The 19,573-nt window shown below is 46.3% G+C and overlaps 1 protein-coding gene and 2 non-coding genes across 3 annotated transcripts in view; 1 reads left to right on the forward strand and 2 right to left on the reverse strand.

Moving 5' to 3' along the window:
- Nucleotides 1-895: 895 nt before the first annotated feature.
- TRNAT-AGU lies at nucleotides 896-969 on the reverse strand. The gene has a single exon. It is a non-coding gene; the product is annotated as a tRNA-Thr (tRNA).
- A 2,084-nt stretch (nucleotides 970-3,053) lies between these two features.
- WDR88 (WD repeat domain 88) overlaps nucleotides 3,054-19,573 on the reverse strand; it is a 49,413-nt gene continuing 32,893 nt past the window's right edge. The window contains exons 8-11 of the mRNA XM_027515995.1: nucleotides 17,681-17,763; nucleotides 15,731-15,799; nucleotides 5,815-5,907; nucleotides 3,054-3,451 (exon numbers count right to left, since the gene is read on the reverse strand). Of these exons, the coding sequence (XP_027371796.1) occupies nucleotides 3,278-3,451; nucleotides 5,815-5,907; nucleotides 15,731-15,799; nucleotides 17,681-17,763 (419 nt within the window). The 3' untranslated portion in view covers nucleotides 3,054-3,277. The remainder of the gene's footprint in view (nucleotides 3,452-5,814; nucleotides 5,908-15,730; nucleotides 15,800-17,680; nucleotides 17,764-19,573) is intronic.
- LOC113876882 lies at nucleotides 9,604-9,710 on the forward strand. The gene has a single exon (XR_003506616.1). It is a non-coding gene; the product is annotated as a U6 spliceosomal RNA (small nuclear RNA).

Here is a 19,573-nt window from a genome sequence, read left to right on the forward strand (position 1 = left end):
CCTCCAGAGACTCCGATGCAATTGCTCGGGGTCAGAACCCACAATCATCTACTTGTGCGGCTCCGGGCCTTAGGATTCAGCCTCACAGAAGGCACCTCGGAGAAGCTGGCTCTAAACTTGGCACAGGGAGTCCCATTTGAGGCTCCCTCCCTGGAAATTTCATACTTTCATCACCCCGAGAGTCGCTCTGGCAGGGTTCAATCCTCCTTTCTCCCCGGCGACTTTGGGCCTCCCTTGACCTCATCGAACCCATCTTTCAGTTTGGGGAAAGATGATCCGGATTGTGTGGCTAGAGAGAGAGGAGTAAGTCGGGAGAGCTGTGTGAGGGGCGCCCAGCACCGAGAAATCGATGGAGGAGCGCGAGGGCTGGGCCTCGCCACGCAGCCGCCGCGGAACCTGTGCAGGTCTCCAACCCCAGAGTGTTCCCACGGCTAAATGGAAGTCCTGCGCCGCCTCCAGCTAGCGTCCCCTCGGCACCGAAGCCCCAGTCAGTGATCCCACGCCACTCAAGAAACTCTAGGGACTCCGAGCAGGGCCAGCGCCCCACCGCGCCACGGGCAGGGGCTGACTAAAATGGCTTATTAAGCTCTCTTTTCCCTGATGCTAGGAAAGATTGAAGGCAGTAGAAGAGGGAGACGGGATGAGAGGGTTAGCGTTAGGGTTAGGGTGCATGGCATCACCGACTCCACGGACCTGAGTTTGAGCAAACTCCCGGAGATAATGAAGTCCAGGGAAGCCTGGCGTGCAGCCACCCATCGGGTCGCAAAGGGTCAGACACGACAGAGACTGAACTACAACAAAGCCTCATGTCATACCCCCAAAGCGAGGAGGAACAGGGTAGAGGCGCAGCAAAATTGGGTTAGTTGGGCAAAAAGAGAGCCGGGACGCTCGGTTGAGGCACCGCTGGGATTCGAACCCAGGATCTCCTGTTTACTAGACAGGCGCTTTAACCAACTAAGCCACGGCGCCACCCGCGTTTCAGCTTTGCAAATGTGTTCCCCATCACTGTTGCCTAGATAGGCTGCGCGCATGCGCACAAACTTTGTTGGTGGGTGACGCATGCGCGGTGTAAGGTCTCTGTCACAGGCAACTTAGACCAGGGGCACTCTGAAACCGGAAGCTCGGACAGTGAGCTGAGGGGCCGGTGATCTCAGTGTTGTGGTATCTGCTCACCGACGTGGAGCCAGGATGGCCCGTCTTTAGGGGATGCTCGCGCAAGGTCCGGTCTCCGGCCCTCCATAACTGGTGCAGGGAAGCCCCACGCTGTCCGGCAAGGCCGAGCCCCTCCCGCGCCAGAGATCCCGGCCCCGCGAGCGCTGCCTGGCCGCCGGCTGCCCCCGCGCTAGGTCTCGGCTCACACCCGGCGGTGGTCCCACGGTGACCACGCGTCGGACCCATAGCACTGGCGCCCTCAGCCTGGGAAGCCGATTGCCCTCCTCGGCCGCACACTAGCCACCGTGATCTCGGGCGCCGCCAGTTCTGGGGGCTCATTCGCCCGCCGGTCCACACCAGACCTCTAGGTTGCACTGGGCCTCTTCCGCGGGTCCTGAGCACGGAAAGAATCCGGGGCACCGAGGGGACCCTGAATAAGCACTGAAGGATCCAGAGCTTCAAGGGGCCTAGGCTGCCGCCCTTGGAGCATCAACACCATACGTGGGAGGATTCTGCGCCCAGAGAAAAGCAGAGCCCTACCGACCAAGGCTTCTTCTTTACGCCTTCTGGGGCTCCTCACTCAGACACATCAGCCCCTTCGTCGCAAGACTTTTCAGAGGGCTTTTGAGCAGCAACAAACCCGAAACCTGCTAATTCATTGACCTAGAGATTTCTCCAGTGGGAGCGTTTCATCCACAGGAGGAATGGCAGTCTCTGCAGACCTATGTACACAAGAAGGTTCGTTCCAGCACTGTTTGTAAAAGTCAAAAAGGAGAAGCAACCTAAGTGTCCATCCCTGGGGACAGTGTTGATACATGCAGGCTGTCCATCCTCCTCCGCAGTGAGGAAAAATAATCCCTGCGTGTCTTCGTGTGAGGGAGAAGGGATACGACTTCTCTTCCAATACTGGGAGGCCATTCGGTGGAGTTTTGCCGTGTACCATCCATCATGATTGTAAATTAATGGATAAATACTGAACAGTCTGCTGAAGCTGGGCAGTCACCCCTGTTGTGACGAAGGAGGGCAGCACCAAGCACAGGGCCTGCCTAGGCAATGACTACCGGGTTAGGGTGCTCTTGGACAGAATTCTAGGATGCCAGTCAATTAACATTAAGTAAATCAGTCCTGCGCCTAAGTTTTTAAGAGGGACCAAGGGGCATACTAATGATATTTGATGGAAATCCTGTGCTGTGCTGAGTCGCTCAGTTGTATGGGACTCTGCGACCCCATGGGGGTAGTCGATATGTCGCCTGCCAGGCTCCTCTGTCCATGGGATTCTCCAGGCCAGAACTCTGGAGACGGTTGCCATGCCCTCCTCCAGGGGATCTTCCCAACCCAGGGATCGAACCCAGGTCTCCTGCAGGAGGATGCTTTACCATCTGAGCCACCAGGGAAACCTGATGGGACTCCTGTAAGCCATACCAAATGGAAAAGGGAGCCCTTCTTGTTTACCTGAAACCTTCACTCTTTGTGCAGTAATTGATTTACGTTGTATTCGATGCTGTGGAAGCAGGAAGGAGGCTGTACACATGCTTGGGCATTCTGGAAATTGAGGACACTGGGGTGGAAAACAAGCAGCATTCTGTGATGGAAATGCCCTCACCTACCTGCCTAACGAGATCTTCCTCAGCTCTAGGCAGGTGACCATCTGGGTGCATCAGCCAGGGAGGCACCCATAGGGCCACAGTACAGTCCTTTCCACAGAGGGGGGCTACACAGCTTCCTCTTCATTCCACAGACCCTTCCTCAGGGGTTGCTGGTGCCAGCACCCAATGACTGCTTTACAGGGCAAACCCAGAGACCAGAATATGTTCCCAAAATGAGACAGGATGAACACCAGGACATAGAAATAGCCAAAATGTTTCTAGAATTCACACACGCACTGTTTTCCAAAAGCATCTAGATTTATTCTGCATGAAAACTACAGACAAAGGGATCCCTGAGGTGCTGTGGAGCTGAGGAGGCCAAGCAGTGGTGGGAGTCCAGCCAGAGCCTGGCCTGGCCCCTGCCTTATTCTGATGGGCCCACCCACTGGGGAGGGGCCCCAGAGAGAGGTCTCTGCAGAGCCCCCAAGCCTACGTGACAGGTGACCTGGGCTCAAGTCACCCCAAGGGTCTTGTGGTCATCAGCCATCCTCATCTGGGCTGCTCTCCCTTGACAGTGAGGCCTCTCCTTCTGATGAGTGTGAGGCCTCTGTTGACAAGTCTGTCTCATTCATCCGGCAGAGCACACACTTGGTGACTGTTTCAGAAAAGATGTCGCTTTCGTAGATGGAGAAAGGACTGTCACATTCTTCACACTGACATGAAATATTTTAAAAGAGTAGAAAGGAGGTGCTGATCAGAGGAGATTGAGGCATACAGTTTAGAATTCTTCCCCCCCCCCCCCCCGATCCAACCACCTGGGGCCGGGCTGAGAAAAGAGCTGCCTCTCCTCTCTGGGGTCTCTAAGCCTACAAGGATGGAAACTGCAGACTGCTGAGAGAGAATGAGCTCAGGCTTTCCCCTCTCTTCCCTCACAAAAGCTACACAGGTCCTGCCAACTCGTGTCCCCTGCTGTGGGGTCCCAGCAGTGGGTGAGGGGGAGGGGGAAGTGGAAAGCCACTTGACAATGGCAAGGACTGGGGGTGGATGTCTAACTATCACCCTCTGCTCTCTGCAGAGCGAAACTGCAGAGCCAAGGGGTATCCTAACTACCTGACATCCTCGGGACACCTAGCTTTTAAAAGAGCATCAAGTAGGCAAGACTTCTGAACAAAGCAGGAACATGATAAAGATGCTGAACATCCTCCTCTGTCTCAGCCTGTTTCTGGCCGAAGCGCCCAGAGGACAGTGGGTAGAGTGACACAGCTTGCTTGTCACATTTTCCCACCAACAAGTGAGCAGCACCATGGGATGGGCTCTTGGGCCATGAACAGAGGTCTCTCAGAGGGTCCCACCACAGCAAGGTACCCCGAGACCAGCCTGCAGGTGGCAAGCCTCCACCCTGGCTCTCCAAGCCCCTATGCTTTGCCACCCTTGCCCTCTCTAGGGCCCCAAAGCCTGCAGGGGAGGTGGGGCAAACCCCACCCAGGGTAGGTCCTCTGGGAAACCTGGCCTCCAGGATTTCTCACATTGATTCAGAGCAAGTCAAATGCAGCAAGCTCATCTTTGCTACAGCTTCAAGTAGTTTCTTTCTTTCCTTCCTTTTACAAGAAAGAAATGTATTTGATCCTTTACCTACCTTATTCTATAGCATAATTACCCACGACCCAAGCCCAGGACAGCAGAGCTCAGAGGAGGCAGTCCCTGGATCCCGCCCTGGTGGCAGGTAGAGACACAAGCACTGCTCTGTGGCCAGTCAGCTTCCAGGGACTAAGGGCCAACATGGCTGCAAAGACCATGAGGATCAGCTAGCCACAAAGATGCGGTTCCATGGGGGACCCACCCATCACCTCCCTGCCCCCAATGCCATTCCCCAATTGCTATTGTTGTTGTTCCATCACTCAGTCATGTCCAACTCTTTGCAACCCCATGGACTGCAGCATGCCAAGCCTCCCTGTCCTTCACTATCTCTCCAAGTTTGCTCAGACTCATGTCCATCGAGTCAGTGATGCCATCCAACCATCTCATCCTCTGTCAACCCCTTCTCCTCCTGACTTCAATCTTTCCCAGCATTAGAGTCTTTTCCAATGAGTAGGCTCTTCATATCAGGTGGCCAAAGGATTGGAGCTTCAGCTTCAGCATCAGTCCTTCCAATGAATTTTCAGGACTGATTTCCTTTAGGATGGACTGGTTTGATCTCCTTGCAGTCCAAGGGACTCTCAAGAGACTTCTCCAAAAGCACAGTTCAAAAGTGTTCATCCTTCAGCACTCAGCCAATTAGCCATCCCCAGAAGTGGTAGCTATCAGCTGGGCAACCTTCTGAACAGAGAAGAACCTGGGGGATTCCAGGATTCACAAGGGCCCACGGGGACTCCTCAGCTTCGGGAAGGGGTAGCCAGGTGCCTGCACTGCAGGGCCCCAGCAGGCACTGGCCTCCACTGCCCGGGGCTAGTCCTGGCTACACCTGGTGAAACAGCTGTGCCCACCATGATCATCCACTAGAGACCTGGGATTTGAGTTCCATCCATGGGAAACGGGGCACTGGGGACCTGGCTAGGGTTCTGCTGAAGGAGCTTAGGAGGCCCACACAGAGTCCAGCTATATGCCAGCCATTCCTCCAGGATGGCCTTGGGCCTCATCCCCTCCCACTCATTCCACTCTTCAGCACCAGGCTCAGTCCTGCCGCAGGGTCTCCACATGGGCTGTTCCCATAAACAGCTTCACAGATCACAGCTCACTCCCTCCCCACCTTCAAATCTTTGAACAAATGTCACCTTCTCAATGAGACCTCTCCTGACCCCCATTTAGAAAGCCATACCACCAGCCTTCCCATTTCCCTTCCTGTTATTTTCCTCCAAAGTACCTATGACCATGTGACTTACTACATACATTTCTTATTTCTTTATTCATTGTTTATCTTCCCTTTTAGAAATGTAAGCTCCCTCAGGGCAAAAATTTCAGTCTGTTTGTTCATAGTTTTATCCCCAGTTGTCCAAGAAATATTTGTTTAAAAAATAAATAAATTTGTAGAGAGAACTAATGAAAGCCTTCATTTGGCTTTGTTTTACCCAATACCAACCTGTTTCACCTTTAAGCCCCGGGTCTTTTTGTGCTCGATTACCAAGGGAATTTGGTCAATTTCTTCAATATTCCATAGCCTCACAGTCCTATCCTAAAACAAGTGAAGCAAGAAACCAGCAGTCACAAAATGGGCTCATTAGGCTTGGATGACCCAGGGAGGTGCATGGCATCCAGGTTTCATGCAGAGAACTTCCACCTGCAGAGTGACAGAGTTAGGGTGACCAACTATCCCAGTTTGTCTAGCACTATCCTAGCCTTAGCACTGGAAGTCCCACATCCCCAGGAGTGGAAACAAACAAGATGTCCCTGAATAAGAGCATAGAGAAACTGTAATTCATTTATGTGACGGAATATTATTCAGTAAGAAAAAACAGACGAGGGCTGTCAAGTCACCAAAAGGAGGACCCTTAAATACGTATTTTTAAATGAAAGAAACCACCTCTGAAAAGGCTACATACTATATGATTCCAACGACATAACATTATGCAAAAGGCAAAAATATGGAGCCAGCAAACAGGCCCATTGGAGAAGGCAATGGCACCCCACTCCAGTCCTCTTGCCTGGAAAATCCCATGGACGGAGGAGCCTGGTGGGCTGTAGTCCACGGGGTCGCTGAGGGTTGGACACGACTGAGCGACTTCACTTTCACTTTTCACTTTCATGCATTGGAGAAGGAAATGGCAACCCACTCCAGTGTTCTTGCCTGGAGAATCCCAGGGATGGGGGAGCCTGGTGGGCTGCCGTCTATGGGGTTGCAGAGTTGGACACGACTGAAGTGACTTAGCAGCAGCAGCAAACAGGCCCATGATTGCCAGGGGTTCTGGGCAAGAAGGGCAGGGGTGAACAGGTACAACACAAGAAGTTTTGAGTTTTGAGGACAGTGACATTGTTCTGTATGATACTGTGATGGTGATAACATGACATGATTTTGGCAAAACCCACACCACACAACATCCACTGGATCATCAAAAAAGCAAGAGAGTTCCAGAAAAACATCTATTTCTGCTTTATTGACTATGCCAAAGCCTTTGACTGTGTGGATCACAAGAAACTGTGGAAAATTCTGAAAGAGATGGGAATACCAGACCACCTGACCTGCCTCTTGAGAAGCCTGTATGCAGGTCAGGAAGCAACAGTTAGAACTGGACATGGAACAACAGACTGGTTCCAAATAGGAAAAGGAATATGTCAAGGCTGTATATTGTCACCCTGCTTATTTAACTTATATGCAGAGTACATCATGAGAAATGCTGGACTGGAAGAAGCACAGCTGGAATCAAGATTGCTGGGAGAAATATCAATAACCTCAGATATGCAGATGACACCACCCTTATGGCAGAAAGTGAAGAAGAACTAAAGAGCTTCTTGATGAAAGTGAAAGAGGAGAGTGAAAAAGTTGGCTTAAAGCTCAACATTCAGAAAACTAAGATCATGGCATCTGGTCCCATCACTTCATTGGAAATAGATGGGGAAACAATGGAAATAGTGGCTGACTTTATTTTCCTGGGCTCCAAAATCACTGCAGATGGTGATTGCAGCCATGAAATTAAAAGATGCTTACTCCTTGGAAGAAAAGCTATGACCAACCTAGACAGCATATTAAAAAGCTGAGACATTACTTTGTCAACTAAGGTCCATCTAGTCAAGGCTATGGTTTTTCCAGTGTTCATGTATGAATGTGAGAAGTGGACTATAAAGAAAGCTGAGCGCCAAAGAATTGATGCTTTTGAACTGTGTTGTTGGAGAAGACTCTTGAGAGTCCCTTGGACTGCAAGGATATCCAACCAGTCCATTCTAAAGGAGATCAGTCCTGGGTGTTCATTGGAGGGACTGATGTTGAAGGTGAAACTCCAATACTTTGGCCACCTGATGTGAAGAGCTGACTCATTTGAAAAGACCCTGATGCTAGGAAATATTAAGGGCAGGAGGAGAAGGGGACAACAGAGGATGAAAGGGTTGGATGGCATCACCAACTCAATGGACATGGGTTTGGGTGGACTCCGGGAGTCAGTGATGGACAGGGAGGCCTGGTGTGCTGTGGTTCATGGGGTTGCAAAGAGTCAGACACGACTGAGCGACTGAACTGGACTGGACACAACATTAAGTGTGAAACTTAAACCATGGACATTAATTCATAATTATGTATCAATATTGGTTCATTAATGGTGATAAGTATACCACACTTAATGCAAGGTATTAATAATACTGGCAACTGGAGGGTAGGGCTATAATATAACTCTGTATGATTTGCTCAATTTTTATATAAACCTAAAACTGCTCTAAAAAATAAAATCGATTTTTTAAGAAGAGCTCTATGCTCCTTAAAAACTGGTCACTGAACTAATTTGGGAATACCCCTCAGATGCATTGTCTCCATCATTCCTTTGATTATGAAATTGAATGTGGTCAGCAAAATAATGTTCTCCCCCAACCCTACCCCCACCCCCAAAGAAGTCCACATCTTAATCCCCCAAACCTGAGAATACAATAGATTTCATGACAGTGGGGAATTAAGGCTGCAGAGGGAATTAAGAGTGCTAAGCAGATGATCTTAAAATAGGTAGATTATTCTGGGTTAAGACTCTGATGCTGGGAGGGACTCGGGGCAGGAAGAGAAGGGGACAACAGAGAATGAGATGGTTGGATGGCATCACCAACTCGACGGACATGGGTTTGAGTGGACTCCAGGAGTTGGTGATGGACAGGGAGGCCTGGCGTGCTGCGGTTCATGGGGTCGCAGAGTCGGACACCACTGAGTGACTGAACTGAACTGAACTGATTCATATGGGCCCAAAATAACCACAAAGTTTTCTAAAACTGGAAATTCTAGTCAGAGGAATAAGTAACAACTGAAGAAAGGCACAGAGAGATACAATGTTGCTGGCTTTGAGGATGGAAGAAGGGGCCACAAACCAGGGAATGTGACTGGCTTCTAGAAGCTGGAAAGGGCAAAGAAGTGGATTATTGCCTAGTGCCTCCAGCAGGGAATACAATCCTATTGACACGTTGATTTTATCCCAGTGAGAGTCTGTCGTACTTCTATCTTACAGAACTCTCAGATATTAAATGTATGTTAAGCGGTGAAGTCCGTGGTGATTTACTGCAGCACGCTGAGTTACGTTACATTTTCTGACTCTGCACTTGCAAGTAAATATCCTGTGGGAAAACAAAAGGAGAAAGTTTGGTGACATACATGCTGGCCCTTACAGCGCAGAGCTGTCAGGTTTTATCAACAGCCATGCCCGCTACAGTAGGGGTCCCCACACCCGGGGCCATGGTGCTGGTCCATGGCCTGTTGGAACTGGTCTGCGTAGCAGGAGATGCGTGGCGGGCCGGCCAGCGCAGCTTCATCTGTATTTACAGTTGCTCCCCATCACTTGAACTCCATCTTCTGTCAGATCAATGGTGGCTTTAGATTCTCATAGGCACAGAAACCCTACAGTGAACTGCACAGGCGAGGGATGTAGGTTGCACACTCCTTATGAGAATCCAATGTCTGATGATCTGGTCGGCATTATGGTGAGTTGTATAGTTATTTCATTATAGATCACAGTGTAATAACAATAGAAATAAAGTGCACAATCAATGTAATATGCTTGGATCATCCTGAAACCCTCCCCCACTCCAGTCCTTGGAAAACTGTCTTCCATGAAAGCGGTCCCTGGTGCCGAAAAGGTTAGGGACCTCTGGTCTGCAATATATTGAGTGATTTGTCCAGCATGACAATGGCAACAACGAAAAAGCTCCCCCTAGCTCTTAGACACTTTGATTCAAAAGATAGGGTTTCGTGCTCGCTTCGGCAGCACATATACTAAAATTGGAACGATACAGAGAAGATTAGCATGGCCCCTGCGCAAGGATGACACGCAAATTCGTGAAGCGTTCCATATTTTTTTTCACACCAGTCAGAATGGCTGCGATCCAAAAGTCTACAAATAATAAATGCTGGAGAGGGTGTGGAGAAAAGGGAACCCTCTTACACTGTTGGTGGGAATGCAAACTAGTACAGCCACTATGGAGAACAGTGTGGAGATTCCTTAAAAAACTGGAAATAGAACTGCCTTATGATCCAGCAATCCCACTGCTGGGCATACACACTGAGAAAACCAGAAGGGAAAGAGACACGTGTACCCCAATGTTCATCGCAGCACTGTTTATAATAGCCAAGACATGGAAGCAACCTAGATGTCCATCAGCAGATGAATGGATAAGAAAGCTGTGGTACATATACACAATGGAGTATTACTCAGCCATTAAAAAGAATACATTTGAATCAGTTCTAATGAGGTGGATGAAACTGGAGCCTATTATACAGAGTGATGTAAGCCAGAAGGAAAAACATAAATACAGTATACTAACGCATATATATGGAATTTAGAAAGATGGTAACAATAACCCGGTGTACGAGACAGCAAAAGAGACACTGATGTATAGAACAGTCTTATGGACTCTGTGGGAGAGGGAGAGGGTGGGAAGATTTGGGAGAATGGCAATGAAACATGTAAAATATCATGTAGGAAACGAGTTGCCAGTCCAGATTCGATGCATGATGCTGGATGCTTGGGGCTGATGCACTGGGACGGCCCAGAGGGATGGTATGGGGAGGGAGGAGGGAGGAGGGTTCGGGATGGGGAACACATGTATACCTGTGGCGGATTCATTTTGATATTTGGCAAAACTAATACAATTATGTAAAGTTTAAAAATAAAATAAAATTAGAGGAAAAAAAAAAAAAACAAAAACAAAATATAGGGTTTCATATCACCTTCATTTCTATAAAGATTTTAATGAAACTGTAGAAAATATAAAACAGAAACATGTTGACGTCTTACACAAATACAAACTAGACGCTGCTCATCTAGCTACTTATTCCTCAGACATGTACATATTCCTACAAATTCCCCAAATGTGAATTTTGGGAAATTCCATCTCATCTATTACCTTACCAAAATAAATGAAAATATCCTACCAGTTGAAGGGCCTGCACATCCTACAAAGGAATCTTATTTGCTTACCTGTACTGTTGGGCCTCTCCCAAGCAAAGTTTTTTTTAGTCATTTTTCAACATTCTCAAAATGTGTAGAAGCATTTAATACTAACAGAAACAGTGGCTTTACAGAAATGGAAGAAGATATCATCCTTAAACATATGCCTACAAGATGGCTATTATCATTGCTGGTCAGAGAAAGGATGTTAAAATGTTATCCTACCATAAAATCACATATTTTAAGTATGAGACAAGTTAATCCTAAAGGAAATCAATCCTGAATATTCATTTGAAGGATGGATGCTGAAGCTCCAATCCTTTGGCCACCTGATGCGAAGAGCCAACTCATTAGAAAAGACCCTGATGCTGAGGAAGATTGGGGGCAGGAGGAGAAGGGGTTGACAAAGGATGAGATGGTTGGATGGCATCACTGACTCAATGGACATGAATCTGAGCAGGCTCTGGGAGCTGGTGAAGGACAGGGAGGCCTGGCGTGCTGCAGTCCATGGGGTTGCAACAAGTCAGACACGACTGAGCGACTGAACAGCAACAACATAGTAACCAAAACATAGTAACCAAAACAATATGGTATGTGTCAGTCACTCAGTCGTGTCTAACTCTTTGCAACCCCATGGACTGTAGCCTGCCAGCTTCCTCTGTCCATGGAATTCTCCAGGCAAGAATACTGGAGTGGGTTGCCATTTCCTTCTCCAAAACAATATGGTACTAGCATACAAATAGAGCCCAGAAATAAACCCTCACTTACACACTGAATAATTGGATGAGGAAGCCAAGACTACTCAATGAGCAAAGATTAGTCTCTTCAAAAGTAATGCTGGGAGTCCCACTCCTAGGCATATACCCTGAGAAAACCAAAATTGAAAAAGACACATGTATCCCATTGTTCACTGCAGCACTATTTACAATAGCTAGAACTTGGAAGCAACCTAGATGTCCATCAACAGAAGAATGCATAAAGAAGTTGTGATACATATACACAATGGAATATTACTAGCCATAAAAAGGAACGCATTTGAATCAGTTCAAATGAGGTGAATGAACCTAGAGCCTATTATACAGAGCGATGTAAGTCAGAAAGAGAAAGATAAATATCATATACTAATGCATATATACAGAATCTAGAAAGATGGTATTGAAGAATTTATTTGCAGGGCAGCAATGGAGAAACAGACCTAGAGAACAGACTTATGGACATGGGGAGAGGGGAGGAGAGGGTGAGATGTTTGGAGAGAGTAACAAGGAAACTTACATTACCATGTGTAAAATAGATAGCCAAGGGGAATTTGCTGTATGTCTCAGGAAACTCAAACAGGGGCTCTGCATCAGCCTAGAGGGGTGGGATGGGGAGGGAGATGGGAAGGAGGTTCAAGAAGGAAGGGATATATGTATACCTATAGCTGATTCATGTTGAGGTTTGACAGAAAACAAAATTCTGTAAAGCAATTATCCTTTAATTAAAAACTAAATAAATTTTTTAAAAGAAAGTGATTTTTTAAATATAAATTTATTTATTATAATTGGAGGCTAATTACTTTACAATATTGTAGTGGTTCTGCCATACATTGACATGAATCAGCCATGGGTGTACATGTGTTCCCCATCCTGAACCCCCCTCCCACCTCCCTCCCCATCCCATCCCTCTGGGTCATCCCAGTGCACCAGCCCTGAGCACCCTGTCTCATGCATCAAACCTGGACTAGCGATTCGTTTCACATATGATAATATACATGTTTCAATGCCATTCTCTCAAATCATCCCACCCTCGCCCTCTCCCACAAAAAAGCGATGCTGGGAGAACTAGAAAACCACATAGAGAAGAATGAAACTGGGCCCCTATCTATACAACTCAAAAAAAAATTAACTCATATGAATTAAAGATTTAAACATAAGACCTGAAACCATAAAGAGAAAATATTTATATTCAAAACTCATAAAAAACACACAGAATTCAATAACAACAATAGCAATAAAAGAGAAACTGAATAAGCAATTTTCCAAAAAAGACATACAAATGACCAACAGGTACATGAAAATGTGCTCAGCATCACTAATTATTAAGGAAATGTAAGTCAAAACCACAATGAGATATCACCTTACTGTTAGAATGGCTATTATCAAAAAGTTAAGTGTTAGTGAGAACATGGAGACAAGGGAACTGCTGTGAACTGTAGGTTGCCATGTACATTGGTATAGGCACTATGGAAAAAAGTATTGGAGAAGCCTCAAAAAAAAAAATTGAGAATGAAACTATCACATGATCCAGGAATCCCTCTTCTGGGTGTATATCCAGAGGAAATAAAAACAGGATCTCAAGGAGATATCTGCACCCCCGTGTTCATTGCAGCATCACTCACAAAACCAAGGTATGAAAACAAGCTAAACACTCAACAGTGAATGAATGGATAAAGCGGATGTAGTATATATATGTGTGTGTATGTGTATTGGAGATATTATTAGGCCGTGAGAAATAAGGACATTTCACCATTTGTGACAAGGATGAATGTTGAGGGCATTATGCTAAATTAAATAAGTCAGAAAAAGACAAGTACTGTGTGATCTCAATGATATGTGGAATCTTAAAAAAAAAAAAAGAAAAGAAAAAAATGTATAAAAACTGAGTAGAGTAGTGGTTACCAGAGGCTGGGAGGGGGCAGGAGGGAAATGGAGAGATATTTGGGTCAAAGGATACAAACTTTCAATTATAAGATTAACAAGTTCTGGGGCTCTAATGTAAAGCATGGTGATTACAGATAATAATCCGGTATAATAATCCCATGGACGGAGGAGCCTGTTAGGCTGCAGTCCATGGGGTCACTAAGAGTCGGACGACTGAGCGAGTTCACTTTCACTTTTCACTTTCATGCGTTGGAGAAGGAAACGGCAGCCCACTCCAGTGTTCTTGCCTGGAGAATCCCAGGGACGGGGGAGCCTGGTGGGCTGCCGTCTATGGGGTTGCAGAGTCGGACACGACTGAAGTGACTTAGCATAGCATAGCATAATATATTTGAAATTTGCTAACAGAGTAGATCTTAAATGTTCTTGTTACAAAAATAGAAATGCTAATTATATGACATGGTGGAGCTCAGGCTGTGGTGGTAAGAGGGCTTCCCTGGTGGTTCCAACAGTAAAGAATCCACATGCAAAACAAGAAGACCGGGGTTTGATCCCTGGGTTGGGAAGATCTCCGGGAGAAGGAAATGGCGACCCACTCCAGTATTCTTGCCTGGAGATTCCCACGGACGGAGGAGGAACCTGGCAGACTACAGTCCTGGACTTGCAAAGAGTCAGACACAACTGAGCAACCAACAACTGGGCTTCCCGCTGGCTCAGCGGTAAAGAATCTGCCTGCAATGCAAGGAGACCTGGGTTTGATCCCTGGGTCGGGAAGATCCCCTGGAGGAAGGTATGGCAACCCACTACAGTATTCTTGCCTGGAGAATCCCATGGACAGAGGAGCCTGGTGGGCTACAGCCCACAGGTTCGCAAAGAGTGGGACACGATTGAAGCAACTTAGCACAGCACAAATGGTGGCAAGCATTTGCAATATATATGTGTTATCAAACCACACCTTGTACCTCTTAATCTGACATGATGTTACATGTCAATTATATCTCAATAAAGCTGGAAAAGATAAATACATAAAGTATCTGTCTAATCAATCTTATTGTATTTATATTCTCTTTTTAAAAAGTTTTACATTTATATATCTTAAGAATGTACAATAATATAGCCTGTAAAATTTAACTAATCAGTAAAGGCACTTCCCTGGTGGTCCAGTGGTTAAGACTTTGCCTTCCAATGCAAAGAGCATAGGTTTGATCCTGGGTCAGGGAAGCTAAGATCCCATATGCCTTGCAGCCAAAAATACCAAAACATAATACAGAAATAATATTTTAACAAATTCAATAAAGATTTTTTAAATGATCCACATAAAAATAAACTTTAAAAAATTTTAAAAATAACCAATAAAGTCTCTTTTTTAAGTCAAAATAAATTGCTATATCAAAGGACAGAATGGAATATTACAAAGCATATTTTTCTTAACCATATTTGCTTAATTATCCTATTATAGGTTACTACTAATACTGTTATTGACTAGTTCTAGTGTTATTTTGTTTAAATAATTGTATTTATGTGACAGAAAAGTAAATAATTTTTAAATAAATACTGATTTTTATACTTTGCTTGTATTTTTACTTTTTCTAGCTTTATTGAGATATAATTGACATAATCATTTTTCATATTTTTATGTAAAGTAACAACACATTGGCATATAATTTTTATTATGTATTATATTATTGTTCTTTTTTTTTTGTCAGGTGTTGCAGTATCCTGCATTGGTTCTCTAACAAGTTGATCATGGCAGGCAGGGTCTTGTCCGCATTTTTATACACTTAGAAACCCCCAGTCTAGAGAATGAGATGATTCTAATTAAGGTTGGGGGACAAGGTGGGACCCTACTTCTCTGATGCTCACACATGGAGGGCAGCCCTCAGGATGTCCCAGGTTGGCCATTATGTGCCCTTGGCATGGGAATCAAAGAATGCAGAGAGTAGAGAGGGAAGACCCTCCTGGAACTTCAGAGTGGTCTGCTTGTTCACAAGCTGACCCCTTTCCCTCCAAAGCCCCTAGTTGGCTCCATCATTTGCCAGTCTGAACAGGCTCTTGCTCCAACAAAGTTCAACTAACGATGATGCAAAGAAATACCTGGGAACTTCTCACTTCAGCAAATGGAAAGACCCAGTTTCCACATTTTCAGGCAGCTCCTTGGATGGGGACAGCCTGGCCAGGTGTGGCTTTCAGACTGAAATGCTCAGGAATCTTACTTGACAATACATTTCTGCTAACAACAATTCTCACAAATGTGATAGAGATTTTAAGTCACTCAAAGGTTGGCTACTTTTACCTTTGAAGCAGAGAGGATCCATTTCTTGTTGTTGCTAATGGAAACATCCATCACCCAGTCATTATGGCCCTGAAGAAAAGCAGAGTTTTAAGAGGATCTAGAGGGGAAAAAAAACCTTTGAAAGAACAACAAGAACTGAAAAACAAAGTCAAGAATTCAACATTGCTTGCTTTTGAAAGCAACTAATTGTGTGTCCCTGGTTTCACCCACGATATTTAAGGTGGAGTACAAAGTGTAAAGGCTTGTGATTCATGTGTATGTCACAGCACCATATGTGTTTTTTAAAATAGTACTCTGGTGCTTAACACAATGGGAAAAAAATTATATTCCCAGCTGGTCACAGAGCACATTTTGCAGTTTTTTGTCTGCTTTCTTTGTTCTAGGAAATATCACTCAGTGGTCCTATTGCTAAGGGAGCATTTGGCTTCAAGTAACTGCAAATCCACCCACTGTGACTAAGTACATGGGGTTAATTTCCTCCAGTAAATGGAGTTTAGAGGAGATAAATACTTGCTGGTTCAGACACTTAATGATGTTGGAGCTCCATGTCAGCATCTTTTTCATTCTTTGGTCTTTCCCACATGGAAAGAGGTGGACGGTGAGGTATGGTAAGAAGAAAAGAAGTAAGAGCTAGGTTAAACTGCTGTGCATTTAACAACAGGGCAGGAATTTGAGGGTGGAATAATAGAGGAGAGAAGAGGAAAAGGAGAGTAGAATGACCTGATGGGCGCACAAAGGGACTTTTAACCAGAGTGAGGTTGAACATTTATGTGCTATGATGTAAGCTCCCCTGGCCTCTCCAAACCCACAGAGAAGAGGGGGACACAGAACAGCCTTGGGAGTCTCCTGAATTCACAGCCAAAGGTGGCCATGCGATCACAAGACCAAGGGGTGTGCAAAAATCTTGGCATGGGGGCAACTGGAACAGAGGCACCGGTTCTGGAACTGCCTACCCTCTGGATTCTCGCTGTGCTCGATAATCCATCTCCATATCACAAAGCCACTTGGAGTTGAGTCTCCTCTAACTTGCAGCCAAAAGCACCCAGTTGACACCCACCATTCTGGAATCCACAGCTGTTTGTGCACGCCTCACGATGACATTCATTCCCCTGTATGGGGACTCCTGCTGTTTGCAGACACGGCCCCTACTTGGCGTCTTTGCCTTTACTGCTCCATTTTCCTGGAATGCCTTTCCCCAAGATCCTCACTCATCCAGTCTTCCCTTGCCCTCCAGTTTTCAGCTCAAATGCCACCTTCTCCAAGAGGCCCTCCTGGCGCACCCACTATGGATTAATCCCGGGAATCTATTCCATCACCCTGTTGTGGGTTCTCTGTGTCGCTCATCACTACTGAGAATGTGTTTGCTGTTTTTCTTGTCTGTCATTTCCCACAGAGGTGTCAGTTCCATTGGGAATATTTAGGTCTGTCTCATTGTTGTATCCCCAGCATCCAATACGAAATGACTAAAGAATGAAGCTCAGGGACTTCCCTGATGGTCCAGTGGTTAAGATTCCACATTCCCTGTGCTGGGGACCCAGTTCAACCCCTGGTCAGGGAACTAGATCCCACATGACACAACTAAAGATTCAGCATACTTACTAGTTCCTTGTATGTGCTGAGTCATGTCTGACTCTTTTGCGATCCCATGGACTGTAGCCCGCCAGGCTCCTCTGTCCATGAAATTTTCCAGGTAAGAATACTGGAGTGGGTTGCCATTTCCTTCTCCAGGGGATCTTCCCAACTCAGGGATCAAACCCAGGTCTCCTGCACTGACAGGAGGATTCTCTACCACTGTGCCACCTGGGAAGCCCAAAGATCCAGCATGCTGCAACTGAAAAGAAGATCCCACATGCTACAACTAAGACCTAGCACAGTCAAACAAATAAAATAAATATATTTTTTAAAAAAAGAATGACGCTCAGATCCTCTATCTGATACTGGCATTGGTACCTTCAAGGAGAGCTTCCGGTAGCCTTCTTCTACATCCCAAATAGCCACGGTCTTGTCGAACCCTCCAGACACGAGAAAAGAGGCTGGAACACAAATGAAAGCGTCTCAGGGGGTAACCTTCCTCAGCCAACTGCTTCGTCCTCTGGTGAGGCCAAAGCAGGCTGAGGGTGCGTCTGTGAGGCGCCACTGTGCCTGAGGACACTCAACCCTCTTCCTGGTGTGACTCAACAGCCCCCAGTCAATTAGAGTTGGGCTTCCCTGGGGGCTCAGATGGTAAAGAATCTACCTGCAATGCAGAAGACCCAGGTCCGATTCCTGGGTTGGGAAGATCCTCTGGAGAAAGGAATGGCAACCCACTCCAGTATTCTTGCCTGGAAAATCCCATGGACAGAGGAGCCTGGTGGGGTACAGTCCATGGGGTCGAAAAGAGTTGGACACGACTGAGCAACTAACACTTTCACTTTTTCTCAATGTTCATGGTAGTTATGCTCTACAAAGTCATCTCAAACACTCAATGAATGACTGGCCATAGGGAAAACATGGGGTTAAGCTCCTGTGAGCCTCTGGTCACAACATTTTCATCAGCCAATCAGTACTTCATTTTCTGTCTGATTCTGTTTAAAGATGCCTTATCTAACACATACTGCTTATTTGTTAACATTGAATCCATGGCCACTGGCATTATAACTCATGCCTGAACAAAGCTTGCCTAACTTGTGTTTCCCTGTAAAGCACATCACAGGCTTCACACAGTTAGGATCCTGGACAGTACTACAGCACTATGTTTGGGGGCCTCTTTAAACAGCAAAATCATAAACAAAAAGCACAAAATGGAAAAAAAAAAAAAAAAAAGGTGGAACTAAATAGATCACAAAAAAGACATCTTATGGTAATAGAACTGGAAGAAGGCAGAGGGTCACCTCATTCAGTCTCAGTTGGGAACATGTGCATATAGCAAATTTGTCGCTGCTCTGCACATATCCATGGTGGCTGCAAAAGTGCCATAAGTATTGATTTTAGGGTCACAAATAAACTTTACCCAGTAGATAACTTCACAAATACAGAATCTGCAAATAGTGACGATTGATTATTCACAACTCTGAAACCTAAATGGAAAGCCAAAGACAGAAGCTGGTGGGATACCTCATAGGAGGGTCTGACTTACAGAGATGCTACTTCTGAAGAAGGAAACATTTCACAAGTCAGGCCCTGACTATGTGCGTATTGGTCGGGTAGCACCCCGCCCCCAGCCCCTGTCACACACAGCAAGCCCCACTCCCCACAAGGATCGGGGAGTACAGCATTTTGGCTCCTGGATGTCAGGAGCAGTCATGGCCCTCACTGAAGCCAGTTGCCCCTGGCTGTTTCCTGTCATTGTTCCTGGTCGCATCTATGCCTCTTTATCTGGAAACGGCTCCACAATGTCCCATGGGGAAACACCCCTCACCTATTCTCAGTGCCTCTGGTTCAGAAGGCACGACTCTGACCTCAAGCTCCGGGGATGGGTAAGTCTCCCAGGCCTGGCCAATCAGAGACTTCCATTCCCTGTGAAAGGGGCGGGTTCACAGATGGGCATATGTCAGCTGAACCAATGGGAGTCTTCCCTGGGACTTGTGTGGGTGCCATCAGAAAGAGGGTCTCTCTTCGTCTAGGACTGTCAGTAGCCAGAACTGTTGTTGGCCTAGACCACCAGAAGCCATCTTTGCCTCTCTGAGGAGAAAGGTCAATACAAAAGAGAAACTGAGCTGGGCGGGAGGTGGGTGGGGGGGAGGGGGCAGAGTGGAAGAGTTGGCTTCCTGAGAGCATTATCTGAGTGTCTGGATCCAGCTACTCCTGAGGGAGATCAGCTCTTGGACTCGCTCATTACAGAACTTAATAGATTTACTTTGTTGC

This window comes from Bos indicus x Bos taurus, chromosome 18 (assembly GCF_003369695.1).
Source record: "Bos indicus x Bos taurus breed Angus x Brahman F1 hybrid chromosome 18, Bos_hybrid_MaternalHap_v2.0, whole genome shotgun sequence".
In the NCBI taxonomy this organism is placed as follows: Eukaryota; Metazoa; Chordata; class Mammalia; order Artiodactyla; family Bovidae; genus Bos; species Bos indicus x Bos taurus.